The 15,465-nt window shown below is 36.6% G+C and overlaps 1 protein-coding gene across 4 annotated transcripts in view; it reads right to left on the reverse strand.

The window, feature by feature from the left end:
- LRBA (LPS responsive beige-like anchor protein) overlaps window positions 1-15,465 on the reverse strand; it is a 723,276-nt gene that overhangs the window by 639,944 nt on the left and 67,867 nt on the right. For all 4 annotated transcript variants that reach the window (XM_043902582.1, XM_043902581.1, XM_043902579.1 and 1 more), the window contains exons 3-4: window positions 5,399-5,630; window positions 5,088-5,188 (exon numbers count right to left, since the gene is read on the reverse strand). In XM_043902582.1, the coding sequence (XP_043758517.1) occupies window positions 5,088-5,188; window positions 5,399-5,630 (333 nt within the window). The remainder of the gene's footprint in view (window positions 1-5,087; window positions 5,189-5,398; window positions 5,631-15,465) is intronic.

The raw sequence follows: 15,465 nt of genomic DNA on the forward strand, positions 1-15,465 counted from the left end.
CTGTATATTGTCACCCTGCTTATTTAACTTATGTTCAGAGTACATCATGAGAAACGCTGGGCTGGATGAAGCACAAGCTGGAATCAAGACGGCTGGGAGAAATGTCAATAACCTCAGATATGCAGATGACACCACCCTTATGGCAGAAAGTGAACAAGAACTAAAGAGCCTCTTGATGAAAGTGAAAGAGGAGAGTGAAAAAGTTGGCTTAAAGCTCAACATTCAGAAAACTAAGATCACGGCATCCGGTCCCATCACTTTGGAAACAGTGTCAGACTTTATTTTGGGGGGCCCCAAAATCGCTACAGATGGTGACTGCAGCCATGAAATTAAGACGCTTACTCCTTGGAAGGAAAGTTATGACCAACCTAGACAGCATAGTAAAAGGCAGAGACATTACTTTGTCAACAAAGGTCCATCTCATCAAGGCTATGGTTTTTCCACTGGTCATGTATGGATGTCAGAGTTGGACTATAAAGAAAGCTGAGTGCCAAAGAATTGATGCTTTTGAACTGTGGTGTTGGAGAAGACTCTTGAGAGTCCCTTGGACTGCAAGGAGATCCAACCAGCCCATCCTAAAGGAAATCAGTCCTGGGTGTTCATTGGAAGGACTGATGTTGAAGCTGAAACTCCAATACTTTGGCCACCTGATGTGAAGAGCTGACTCATTGGAAAAGACCCTGATGCTGAGAAAGATTGAAGGCGGGAGGAGAAGGGGACGACAGAGGATGAGATAGTTGGATGGCATCACCAACTCAATGGATATGAGTCTGGGTGAACTCCGGAAGTTGGTGATGGACAGGGTGGCCTGGAATGCTGCTGTCCATGGGGTTGCAAAGAGTCGGGCATGACTGAGCGACTGAACTAAACTGAACTGAAATTATACTTTAATTTTAAATATAATCAATATATAGTCAAGACTGTATATTGTCACCTTGCTTATTTAACTTCTATACAGATTACATCATGCGAAATGCCAGACTGGATGAAGTATAAGCTGGAATCAAGACTGCAGGGAGAAATATCAATAACCTCAGATATGCACATGACAACATCATTATGGCAGAAAGCCAAGAGGAATTAAAGAGCCTCTTGATGAAAGTGAAAGAGGAGAGTGAAAAAGCTGGCTTAAAACTCAACATTCGAAAAACAAAGATCATGGCATCCACTCCCATCACTTCATGGCAGATAGATGGGGAAACAGTGGAAACAGTGAAAGACTTTATTTTCTTAGGCTCCAAAATCACTGCAGGTGGTGACTGCAATGATGAAATTACTTGCTCCTTGGAAGAAAAGTTATGACCCACCTAGACAGCATATTAAAGAGCAAAGACTACTATGCCAACAAAGGTCCATCTAGTCAAGGCTATGGTTTTTCCAGTAATCATGTATGGATGTCAGAGTTGGCCCATAAAGAAAGCTAAGTGCCAAAGAATTGATGTTTTTGAACTGTAGTGTTGGAAAAGACTCTTGAGAGTCCCTTGGACTGCAAGGAGATCCAACCAGTCCATCCTAAAGGAAATCAGTCCTGAATATTCATTGGAAGAATTGATGTTGAGGCTGAAACTCCAATACTTTGGCCACCTGATGCGAAGAGCTGACTCACTGGAAAAGACCCTGATGCTGGGAAAGATTGAGGGCAGGAGGAGAAGGGGATGACAGAGGATGAGATGGTTGGAAGGCATCACCAACTCGATGGACATGACTTTAAGCAGGCTCCAGGAGTTGGTGATGGACAGGGAAGCCTGGCATGCTCAAGTCCATGGGGTCACAAAGAGTCAGACATGACCAAGCAACTGAACTGACTGGGTTAGATATATCATTCTATTTTTCACTTTCTACCTGCTTTTTGATATCTATTCATTTAACTCAATGAGCTAAGTTGCTTCAGTCATATCCAACTCTTTGTGACCCTTAGTCCATTATTGGCTATGGGCTATGGTCCATAACCCATCAGGTTCCTCTGTCCATGGGATTCTCCAGGCAACAATTCTGGAGTGGGTTGCCATGCCCTCCTCCAGAGGACTTACCCGACCCAGGGATCAAACCCACATCTCTTATGTCTCCTGCATTGGTAGGCGTGTTATTTACCACTAGAGCCACCAGGGAAGTCCATTTTACGCTATGTGTTAATTCTACCTGCTATATAATAATCTATTCTCTGCATCCAATACATTTACCTAGCTACTCTCCCAAGATAAACACACATGTTGACAGTTCACCAACATCAAAAAAAGGCTTGTGAACATCCTCACAGGTTAAAAATAACTCTGTCCTCCACTTATACTTGCTATTATCCAATCTATAATTCTTGATACTACTGATTTTACATGTCAATATTGTTTTAATCTAAACATCTCTAATTATTAGTGATTTAGCATATATTTGATTATGGGGTTTCTGTCTCTGCAAATAAATGTCTGTTAGTATTCTTTGCTGTTTTCTTATAGTTTTCTCTATACACCAATATAAGAAATATATTCAGAATAAATTATTTGAACGTAAATCAAACCAGTATTCTTCTGGACATGACACCACAATAGGACCTACAATTACCAAGTCACCATAAACAACTAGAAAACTGGACAAAATTTATGCAACTAAAACTGTCTTGAGACATGGAAAAGAGATAGCTCAAGACTGTGATCCTTGAGAAAGGGAAACAAAATGAACCAATATTCCAAGATTTTCTAGTTGGAGTCAATTTCCATATCACATATCATTGCACAGGGGAGGGAAATCAAACAGAACTTAAAAGTCTCACTGAGTCAATGAGGCAGAAACTGGAAATGGGTGGTCTCAGGAGGACAGAATCGTCAGAGCAGAATATTACAGAGGAAGGACGAATGCAAAGAAGAGTCTCTAGAAATCTTCACTGACCCTTTGACATAATACCAAATTGTGCATTTGTACCTTAAAAGTCAACAAAGTAGGTGGCCAAGATTTTAACAGCCGTAAGTCAAAGAACTCCCAGAGCTAATACAGAGCCAGGAATCCCTGAGACCCTACCAGCACTGTGGAGAGACCTCAGGCTTATACTACCTCTTGCCTCATGTCTGAGACTCAGGGTCATTCACAGAAGCTCTACAAAAGTGAGGCCAGAATAATAAGGCTGACTTTGCCCAAGAGCAATAGCCAATCAAGACCTGAACCAAAAAAAGTTGAAAGTGGCCTGAAAGGACTACTGGCGTGCTGCAGTCCATGGTTTGCAAAGAGTGGGACAGGACGGAGCCACTGGCCTGACTGACTGATGGAAAGGAGTATATTGGCAAGGCTGTATATTGTCACCCTGCTTATTTAACTTCTATGCACTTTCATCAAGAGGCTTTTTAGTTCTTCACTTTCTGTCATAAGCGTGGTGTCATCTGCATATCTGAGGTTATTGATATTTCTCTCAGCAATCTGGATTCCAGTTTGTGCTTCATCCAGCCCAGCATTTCTCATGATATACTCTGAATAGAAGTTAAATAAGCAGGGTGACAATATACAGCCTTGCCAATATACTCCTTTCCTGATTTGGAACCAGTCTGTTGTTCCATGTCCAGTTCTAATTGTTGCTTCCTGACCTGCATACAGATTTCTCAGGAGGCAGGTCAGGTGGTCTGGTATTCCCATCTCTTTCAGAATTTTCCACAGTTTGTTGTGATCCACACAGTCAAAGGCTTTGGCACAGTCAATAAAGCAGAAGTTGATGTTTTTCTGAAACTCTCACTCTTTCAATGATCCAACGGATGTTGGCAATTTGATCTCTTGTTCCTCTGCCTTTTCTAAATCCAGCTTGAACATCTGGAAGTTCTCCATGCAGGTACTGTTGAAGCCTTTCCTGATTTGGAACCAGTCTGTTGTTCCATGTCCAGTTCTAACTGTTGCTTCCTGACCTGCATACCCTTACGGCAGAAAATGAAGAAGAACTAAAAAGCCTCTTGATGAAAGTGAAAGAGGAGAGCAAACAAGCTGGCTTAAAGCTCAACATTCAGAAAAGTAAGATCATAGCATCCAGTCGCATCACTTCATGGCAAATAGATGGGGAAACAGTGGAAATAGTGACAGACTTTATTTCTTTGGCTCCAAAATCACTGCAGTTGGTGATTGCAGCCATGAAATTAAAAGACAATTACTCCTTGGAAGTTAACCTAAACAGCATATTAAAAAGTAGAGACATTACTTTGCCAACAAAGGTCTGTCTAGTCAAAGCTATGATCTTTCCAGTAGTCATGTATGGATGTCAGAGCTGGCCCATAAAGAAAGCTGAGTGCCAAAGAATTGATGCTTTTGAACTGTGGTGTTGGAGAAGACTCTTTAGAGTCCCTTGGACTGCCAGGAGATCCAACCATCCCATCCTAAGGGAAATCAGTCCTGAATATTCATTGGAAAGACTGATGCTGAAGCTGAAACTCCAATGCTTTGGCCACCTGATGCAAAGAACTGACTCATTTGAAAAGACCCTGATGCTGGGAAAGATTGAAGGCAGGAGGAGAAGGAGACAACAGAGGATGAGATGGTTGGATCGTATCACCAACTCAATGGACATGAATCTGAGTAAGCTCAGGGAGCTGGTGATGGACAGGGAGGCCTGGCGTGCTGCGGTCCATGGGGCCACAAAGAGTCGGACACAAGTGAGTGACTGAACTGAACTAACCAATACCATCCCTTGCAAAGGACCATGAAAATACACCTAAGGAGGGTAGATCAATAAAGCACATGGCTTTGGTTCACTAAGTGGGTTGTTCAAGTTTAAAGGCCACACTTAACACTACTCAGATTGATAGAGAAGCTAGGTGCTGCTACCCACCATTTTTATTTCTCTGTCCTTAGCCTTTTCCTCTAGTAAATGTTGAATTTATATTTGAAATATTAACCATTCAAAGAAGGACCGAATTACCAACCTTGTTGGCACACTCAGTCCTCTTACTCCACAACTGTGTCACGTGATAGCAAAAACAGCCCTAAGTCCATATGCTATTCTGACTGATCTCGTCTACTCAATTTGACATTTAACCCCTGTGCAGCAATATCAACTGCTTAAAAGCCACTAAAATGTTTGGGGAGGGGAATATTTTCAAATATCAAAGAATATTTAAGTTTACCCATCGTCCTTTATCTCCTTGAAGTTTACTGAAGAACAGCTTTAGTTCTCGAACTGTCAAATTGTAGCTAGCCAGCACTCCCAACATGTCAACTAAAAGATCTAGAAACAAAGAAAGCAACAAATAAAATAATTAAGCTACTTATATTTCTTGAAGAATTAAAATACAGAGTGCTTGCTTAAGAGTTTAGACAATAAAGTTCCAGGTACATGTCACATGCTCAGCATCTCTTAAACATTACTAAAGAAAAATACAGTACTTAATAATCAGACTTCATCTCCTCACAACCACTATGTTACAGAAAGTCATACCTGCAATCATATTGTCAACGTTTTCAATTTTCCCAAGCACTTTTTCAACAAGGCCTACTTCAGTGCAGATTTGAAGATTTCGTATACTTTTCTTCAGAACGGCTGTAAACATGCTCCAGACTTCTGCTTGGCAAGTAACATCACATTTTTCCAGTAGGTCCACCATGCAGATGATACTCTCACCTTCTTGAATAATGAAATTCATTTCTAAATCAAACTGCCCTCCTACCAACTTCCAGGGGCGACAGGGAGGGTGGAAAGAAAAAAAACATTAAAAGCATTAGCATTTCTTCAGTGTAACTAGAGTACCTTACAAAGCTTTAGTTTGGCAAGTAACTACCCATATACATTCTTCTCTACCCCTTACAACAATAAAAAGATCTTTTTTAAAAAATTTATTTATTTTAATTAGAGGCTAATTACTTTACAATATTGTTGTGGTTTTTGCCATACATCAACATGAATCTTTAAAAAGATCTTAAAACACATACACACACAGCTCTAAAAAAATAAAGCTTCTGAAGAAATCTTCATGTTACGATAGCACAATCAACCAAGACTTAGAATATAAAAACAGAAATATTTTCAACAAAAACAAATACAGGATGTCTTAAATCACTACCTACTGACACTTATGAAGATCTCAGTTGTATCCCACTCTTTGTGATCCCACAGACTGTAACCTGCCAGTCTCCTCTGTCCATGCAATTCTCCAGACAAGAACACTGGAGTGGGTTAACTTTGCTCTATACTTGCTTTCTAAGCAATGTTTCATCTCCAGGGGATCTTCCCGACCGAGGGATTGAACCTGGGTCTTCTTCACTGCAGCCAGATTCTTTACCATCTGAGCCACCAGCAAAGCCTCAATGAAGATCTAACATAGCTCTATGCTGCTGCTACTGCTGCTAAGTCACTTCAGTCGTGTCCGACTCTGTGCGACCCCATAGACAGCAGCCCAACAGGCTCCCCCGTCCCTGGGATTCTCCAGGCAAGAACACTGGAGTGGACTAACTTAGCTCTATACTTGCTTTCTAATTCAATGTTTCGTCTATGAATTAGGTAATCTGCAAGCTACGCACAATTCTTGCCTGGAGAATTCCATGGACAGTGGAGCTTGGCAGACTGCAGTCCATGGGTCTCAAAGAGTTGCACACGACTGAGCAGTTAACATTGTAAGCTACTCACAACAACCTAAAGATCCTTTGCTACCTATACAAGGTATGAGCTCACAGCAAAAATGAAAAGCTGAAAAAGGCTCAAAATGAACACAAAATTTATGGTTTTTTCTTGTAAAATTTCTGGTTTATTATATATACCTACCCATTTTGATCCCTCCTATCAATAATGAGGATAACTTAAACATAAAATTCACACACATTCAAAGTCAGTAATCAAAAAAATGTTATTTCATTAAGATTGCTATTAGAAAATCCATCCAGAGAAAGCTGTACTGAGACCTATTCCTACCTTGCCATGTCACCCACAGCATTCTCCTACAGAGGGAAAGTTTTTTAATTTTAACAAACCCCAATTGTTTAAACAAAATAAAATACTTTTAGAATTACCTTTGCAGACTTTTTTTTTGGCCATGCCATGCAGCTCATGGGATCTTAGTTCCTCAACGAAGGATTAAACCAACATCCTCAGCAGTGAAAACAGAGTCCTTAGACTGCCAGGGAATTCCCAGGCCTATCTTTTTTTACTAGATTTTTTTAAAGATCTCTATATTTTAAAGAATAGTTACATATTTAATTCACCTACACTCCAGTCCTTCTGAACACTTCTTTATTATGCAGTTTTTATTATGCTTTCCTAAGCTCAAAAAGTAGGAAAGAATTACAAGAAAGTGAACTGTACAAAACAAAATCTCATACAAAGAATAACAGACCTGACCAAATAGAGTTTACTTCAGAAAAGCAAAAAAGATTCAGAATTAAAACTGAATCAATTAAAACTCCCTACAGCCAGGAATGAATACGTATCCCATGTTCTGTCAAAGATACACACTAGCATGAAAAAGAAAAAATGCAAAAATGAAAATCAAGAGGCAGTATCTGTATGCAAGGAGATAAAAATTCTTGGCAAGCACAGTGTTAAAGGCTCTTGGTTCTTCTAGGAAAGCTGTGGCAGAGATTTTAGTGTACAATTCTTTGCATCATCAGTAGCAACATGTGACATAGGATGACAACTGTGTTTTTGCTAAGAGTCCCTTGGTGTCACTGGGCCAATTCTCCTAGCAACATGGTCCTAGCTATAAAGTATACATGCTTGGTTCCCTAAGGTAACCCCCAAATTCTGTAAGCTACATAAGAACTCCTAATAAGGATTTTTTTTTTTTTTGGTTTTATGATTATTCGTGATTTTTTTTCACTTGATGTGTCCTTAACTTTTATACTGAAATAACTTCAGACTTTCAAAAAACTGCAAAACAGTATACAATTCCTATATACCCTAATGTGAATATATTGTATCATCATAGTACAGTCATCAAAACCAGGTACAATACTACAGACCTTACTCAAATAGCAAGACTTGTCATACTAATATCCTTTTTCTGATCCAGCATCAGCATCTCCTTAGTCTTCTCCCAACCATGACAAGTTACACAGGCATTCTTTGACTTCCGTGATTTTTACACTTTTGAAGTGGATTTGCCAGCTATTTTAAAGACGGTCTTATAATGTGAATGATTTTTCATGTTTAAATTCAAGCTGTGTATTTTTGGTAAAAAATATTCCATAGAGATGACACATGTCCATCTCAGGGTATTATTATTTCAGACGATACATGATTGGTATATTATTCAGATGGTATCTGATGTCAGTATGCCCCACTATTGGTGAAGTTAGATTTGATCTCGTGCTCAAGGAGGTATCTGTCAGATTTTTTCTGTTTTAAAGTTATTATCTTTCATTTTCATATTATTAAGCATTCTTATAAAGAATACTTTGAGACTACACAAATAAATTGTTTCTCATCATACTTTTAAGTATCCATTAATGGATTTTACCTGGAACTGTAAATACTGTATATTGTGTAAATATACTGTAAATACTGCATAGATAAATCATCATCTTCTATTTCCATCAAACTTTCTATGTTCATTAATTTTAAAGACCTCCTTTAATAATAAAATAAACCTAAAATGTCAGCATTATGCCCAAACAGGAATATTGGAATGATTTTCATGAAAGTCACAAATAAGACTAAGATATACCATCACCACTATCCCTTGACATATTTCTGGAGACACAGAAGTCACATTCGGTGCAAAGGCAGCAACATGTATAAATATCAGAACAGGGGTTTAAATTCTAATTATTTTCAGATGATAACGAGGAAAACTAAAAACTGCTATAACTGAGATAAGTATTTGGCAATGGAACTACTGATTAAAGTTAACAACATGAATCCATCTCAGAAAGAATTATGCTAAACAGAAGCCAGACACCAATGGTTACCTTAAAACTAGAAATTTATTCCACAGGTACATTTAAGTAATGATGTTAGATATAAGAATTTCATTCAGCATGCAATAGAAAATAGAAGAAAAAATACCCCTCAAAAAGACATGGTAAAGTTAGTAAAGTTGTGTTTATATGATGGAATATGATTTAGCCGTTGAAAATAATGAGGCAGCTCTGACAGAAAAAGTCATCTCTAAAATATACTGTCTAGCTGAGATAATCAAAATGGAGAAAAGTGAATAGGAGGCTACAATTTGAGTATAAGATATAAACATATACCTAAGAATGATACACAAGAAACTAAGCGGTGATTGCCTCTGAAAAGGCAACTGAGCATATGGAGAATGAGGGCGAGGGGAGAATCTGGAGTAAACAAACACTTTAGGATATCCTCCACACTGATCTAAATAGGTCAGAGACCCAGCTGCAACTAACTGTTACCTGCATCAATCTTTCATTTTGATCTGTGTTTATCACCATCAACATGCACCCTTCCAAGAAGCTACCGAATTAATTTTTGAAAAGTAATTTCCAAAAAAACACCCAAATATTTCACCAGCTTTTAAATTGGGTTTACACTGTAAGAGCAGTATCCAGACAGATGTTTTAGGTATTTCTCCATTGCTTTAAATATTGTAAAATATGCCTTTCAACGAGAAAATTGATGGCAGAAATTGGTACATACACATGTGGCATATTTGATATACTATATGTATGCATGTCTATTATACCTAAAAAGCACGCACAGGGTCTACAGTATGTCATGTTAACCCTTTTAATAGTTATCTGAAGCTGATCAACCTTCAAAACACAAATTTTTTTCCAAAGGCAGGGATCATAATCCAAGTCCAGGCACTGGCTAGTTATTATCTGAGCTATAGTAATGGCTGTGCACTACAAAATGTAATCTTCCCAAATGTCACAGTAAGTTATGAATATCTGAGCAGCCTAATGCACTTTACTAGCCATGAAATGTGAAAATGTAATCTTATTACCTTTTTTATGGTTGTATTTTTTTGAATAATGTAGCCTGGAAACTGATGTATAGTCTTTTTCTGCATTTTAGCATGATTTGGTCTCCATTGCTATATAGAACATTTTTCAAAACTCTCCATTTCAACATATTTTAGTCTTTGCCCGAACTTCATAAACAATTTTTATAGCCACCTTCAGGGTGGTATAACATTCTTTCTATAGGTTATAGTTTAAAGTACAAGATTATAGAAATTCTAAAGTATATTAGTCAAAGAATCTAAATAAACCTTCACAAGTTTTGTATTAAAACTTTATTTGGGCACAAAGATTATTTTCTTCACAACGATTTTATTAACAAAAGGTTTTACACTTTTTCGTGATTAAGCCTAAGTCACTTGTTTTTTCAAACAGCCAAGAAACAAATATAGACCGAAACTAATTATTTTTCTCTTCAAAACTGAAAAGACTATCATACAAGAAAATTCTAATACTTAAAAGTAAAGACATGTTTTCCCAGGAAACTTGCTAAATTTTTTCTCAAAGATGTAGCAGGTATAGCAGAAACTGGACAGAACACATTCACAGTTTAGTCCCTAACTAGGTATTTCCTATCTCCTGTCTAAGCCAGTCAATCTCTGGTACTATGCTACCACAGCCCTAGTAAACTGTCACACCCCTGTATTCCCTAGGGTTCATTTCTGATGCTTCCTACTAAATATTTCAGTAAGGCAGATAGAAACTCTTTAAAAAGCCAGACCATGACCTAGAAACTCCAGCTTATCTCCTCTCAGCACGTTCATTTAACAGAGACAGACAGTTCTGTGATTGGGACTCAATCTGTCAAAAATAAAACATGTATTGTTAAGGGCCTTTCTTGGAGGTCCAGTGATTAAGACTCAGTGCTTTCACTGCAGGAGGTATAGGTTCAATCCCTAGTCAGGGAACTAAGATCCCACATGCCACACAGCACGGCCCCCCCAAAAATAACTCTTCAAAGATTAAAAACACAGATAACTGTTTTTTAAGAAGGGGCGGGGGAAGGAAAGGCTCACACCAAAATTAGGATATGGATGATTTTTCTGGTGGGGATAAAAAGATTCCAAGATGTTAATACTGTCCTATCACTAATCTGCTGTCAGGTATATGTATTTATATTTTATGTACATTTATATATTTTACACATGTATCTTTGGCATGTTTCAAACACTTCACAATATAAAAAATTTTTTATATGGTTCCATGATGAAGGTACTCCAAGAGCGGCTAGCATAAAGACACATAAATGTAACCTAAAAGGGCACAGCCTACACAACATTCTCTTAGAAAAAAGCTGCATTCTCTCCAATGAACTCATAGACCAAAATAAACTCACAAACCAAAATCAAAAAACACAAGAGAAAACAACACAGCATAAGGATGAGTCAGGAGACATGCTATTAATAACATGAAGTGCTCAAGAACTTCAAACTATAAAATTATCAAATATATGTGATTATAAATAATTACAAAATTATGCAATTGAGACTTTCCAAGAAAGAAAGAAAAAAAGACACAAGATTATGAAGGAAAAGAGGTAAGATATCCCAGCAGATTTGAAAAATAACAAAAATAAACAGACCTTCTAAAATATAAGCAGTCATTGAAATTAAAAACTCAACAGGTTAAAAAACCGAAAGAGTTAGATAAACTATCAAGGAACTAGAACAGCTGAGCAAAGTCCCAGAAGGCAGGAGAGTGAGAAAGAAGGAAACAGAAGATACAAAAGAGACGCTGACAGACATTGAGGATAGTATGAAGACAATTACATGTTCAACACAAAGTCCAAAAGTAAACAATGAAAAGAAGGAAAGACGGTATAATCAGCTATAATAACTGAGACCTCTCTCACAGTCATCAATAATGTGAATCCTCAGAATCAGAACACAACAAGTCCCAATTCTGACACAAAATTTAACACTACAGATACTACAGTAACATAATAAAACTTATTTTAATAATGTCAGGTCTACTTTCAGATAAAAAAATTTCCTGTATTATAATGTTTCTCTCTCTTGGAATATTAATTTCTCTAAGTACAGACAGCAAGGTGTTTCTCTCACTACTACTGATGTAAGTAGAGACTATTATGAACTAGATACTATATACGTTAAAAAAAAAAAAAGTAAGTTCATTATGAATTACAGTAATTACAACCCTTAAATTGTCATTTCGCATCCAAAGAATTTCACACAACATAAGAGTCTAAGACACATCCTCACCATTAGGTACTGGCAATGAAATCTGCTATTTTAAGATTCATTATGAATTATAAAACACTCTCAACAATAAGGGTTGGGTGTTAAAAATTTTTTCATTTCAGCAATTCACTCTGATTTTCCCTTGTCCCTTCTAAAACTATAATTTTTTTAAAAAATATTCAGGTCCTAGTAATTACAGAATAGTTAGTCATTTTAGAAAATTAGATTAACTTTGCTATTCTCTGCAATTGGCTTCCTACTTTCTTGTATCATTTAAAGAACCATACCTTAACATTTTCTTAAGGCCCAATTTAAGACCTATCTCTTCTAAGAACCATTCTGAGTTTTCTAGCCTACCATAAACCTGGGTGGCCCAGTCAAATGTTTCTGACTATAAAACAACAATGTCACATGATTTAACCTAATATATTAATCATATCATGTATAATTTTTTCATATGAGAAGGTTTAATCATTTCTTCAGCTAGTTTCCATCAATCTTTTCTATTCAAATAGCATAGATAATGATCCCAGAAAATAGGAACGATTTCAAAAAGTATTTTTTACCTTTTTTAATCTTCACACTATGTTTAACATTTAATGAATGTATCCTTAGGATACATACCATTAAGTTTAACTACTACTCATTATTTACATAATTTAAGGAAATAAGCTGGAGTTTTTACTATAACCCAATGCATAAAGCAAGAAATCTGAAGTCTCGCTTGTATTATCTTAATCTCTCTCCAAAAGATAAGGTAGCCAGTCAACAATATAATAATGAAGTGTCAAGATCCCAGCAAAAGCTCAATCTGTTTCACAAAAGCATTTGTCCAAAAAAGATCCATACATGAAAATTTACAGTTTTATTCATAATCACCCAAAACTGGTGATTCAAATGTCCATCAACTAGTAAATGGATAAACAAGCTATTGCACAACAATACAATAGAATATATACTGCATATATTTATATAATACAATATATACACATTCTATATGATAGACTAGTATACTGTATAGGGAATATATAGTGTATAGAGAAGCCCTACAATACTCATCAGCAATAATAAAGAAACAGCAATCAATACCATTAGTAATATGAATCAATCTCAAAAACATTATATTAAGGCAAAGAAGCTGGACATAGAAATTACATTTAATTCCACTTATATGACACTCTAAAAAAGAAAGAAGTATAGGGAAAGAAGTTAGATCAGTGGTTGCCAGGGGATGAGAATAAAGGGACAATTCACCACACACACACACATACACACACAAAATTCAATATTTTGATTATGGTATTGGATACCCAAATATACTCATCTGTCAAATAAAACAATACATCTAAAAGGATGAATTTTACTGTATGTCTTAGTAATCCTAAGGCTTAAAATAATTCTAAAAAAAAAAAGCTCAATTCATTTATATCGAAGGCGAGAGAAAAGTATAATGCACCAACTAGAGCGATCCTCAATTTTTTTGTCGCCAGGGACTGGTTCCGTCTAAGACAATTTTTCCACTAGACTAGAGGTGGGGGCTGGGGAGCGACAGTTTCAGGATGAGTCAAGAGCATTACATTTATTGTGCACTTTATTTCTATTATTATTACATCAGCTCCACCTCAGACCATCAGGCATTAGATTCCAGAGGTCGAGGACCCCTGGACTAGAGACAACAATGTAGAATCAAATGGAGAAGGCATGGAATACAAGGAAATTAGAAGATGTGAACAGAAATTGTTAATCCTTAGCATTCTGTAATGTATACTACAATCAGAAATACCCTGGTGAGACTAAAAAAATTATACCATAATCTCACAGTGAGACTGGTCTGGGCTTGGACATCTTACACTAAAATATTAACAAAGATTATAAAGATTTTCCATAATCATAAAATTCTAAACATGCAAAAGAATTAAAGTAAACTCCATGAGGAACAACTATAATTTCCAGTCAGCCGTTTAATATTCTGAACAAAAATTCCCTTTAAAGTTTTTGTCCTCCTCCTTCCACTTACTGTCTTTCAGTATTTGTTGAAACGCCCAGAAGCATCAATACTTTCTATAAATATTACGAATACACTTATAGAGATATATTTCCAATTCCATTATATAACTAATCTTTGGGACTTCCCTGGTGGCTCAGATGGTAAAATTCGTCTGCAATCCTTACAAGAACCATGTGTCACATGCATCAATTATTTCACATCTATTTATAGAGAAACAAAAGACAATTCACAGCCAAAACCTCTAACCAGATTAACTGACTCCTAGCCTCATGCTTTCCTTACATCTTCATTAATAATCTAACATTTAAGTTGGGTTTTCTAAAGTTTCTTTACATAGTGAGCTAAAGGATCTGAAAAATTTGTGAATTTCACCATAAAAAATTAGTCAAAATGCATGTCTTTCAGGTAATGAATAACCATCTTTATAGTTTTTTTTAAATGCCCAAATATACTAGGAAGTAGCAAATAATCTGTCCTCCCTCACTGTTCATTGTACCTTTCATAAGAATTAGAACTTTTCACTCAACTATGGCACGTCTACAAAACCAGTATTAACCAAAAAGATTCTATGATTAAGTAAGTCTAAGAAACACCGGATTAAACAAGGCAAGAGATAATTACATAAAATTCCCAGAGCTTTAATATGTCACTGTGCATTATAAATATCAAAAACATATATAACCAATGTATGGACTTTCCAAAACTTATTAGACAATGAAACAAATTTCTTTTTGCTTTCTCCTTTTTTTTGATAAGAGCTTTTCACAGTAATAGCATTATTCAAAAGCATTTTTGAGAAACACTGGATAATGTACTTGTGTTCTTGAAGTTTACTGCTATGAATAACATGACAGAACTATGTTTATGCATACATTTAGAAGGTCTTTCAAATATTCAGGTAAATGGTTTAAACAACCTATTTATTTTCCATAGGTTTCTTTTTACAATTTATATAATATAATAATTAGACAAAGAGATATCTTAAGATTAATTTAAGTGAAAAGAAAATATAAGCTACCAATACCCATCAAATGAACCCCTACCCCTTCATGAACAATTCAATTCGAAAACCAAACAAGACAGATGATCTCCCACATTAAATTAAAGCTGCTCTGTGTCCCCGCAGAGTTCAGCAGAAATAACACATGTGAATTCCAAGCCGAGGTCAGTAAGGACTTCACGGCTTCCCTTGTATCACTCATCTGAGGAAAACCAGCCACCATGTCATGAGGATCCTAAAGCAGCTCTGTGACAGACCCACTTGGAGGGGAACTGAGGCTTCCCACCAACACTCAGCACCAACTTGTCAGGCATCCAAATAGCCCTGGGTGCAGCTCCTCCAGCCCCAGGTAAGCCTTCAGATAACTGCAACCCCAACCT

This window comes from Cervus elaphus, chromosome 5 (genome assembly GCF_910594005.1).
Source record: "Cervus elaphus chromosome 5, mCerEla1.1, whole genome shotgun sequence".
In the NCBI taxonomy this organism is placed as follows: Eukaryota; Metazoa; Chordata; class Mammalia; order Artiodactyla; family Cervidae; genus Cervus; species Cervus elaphus.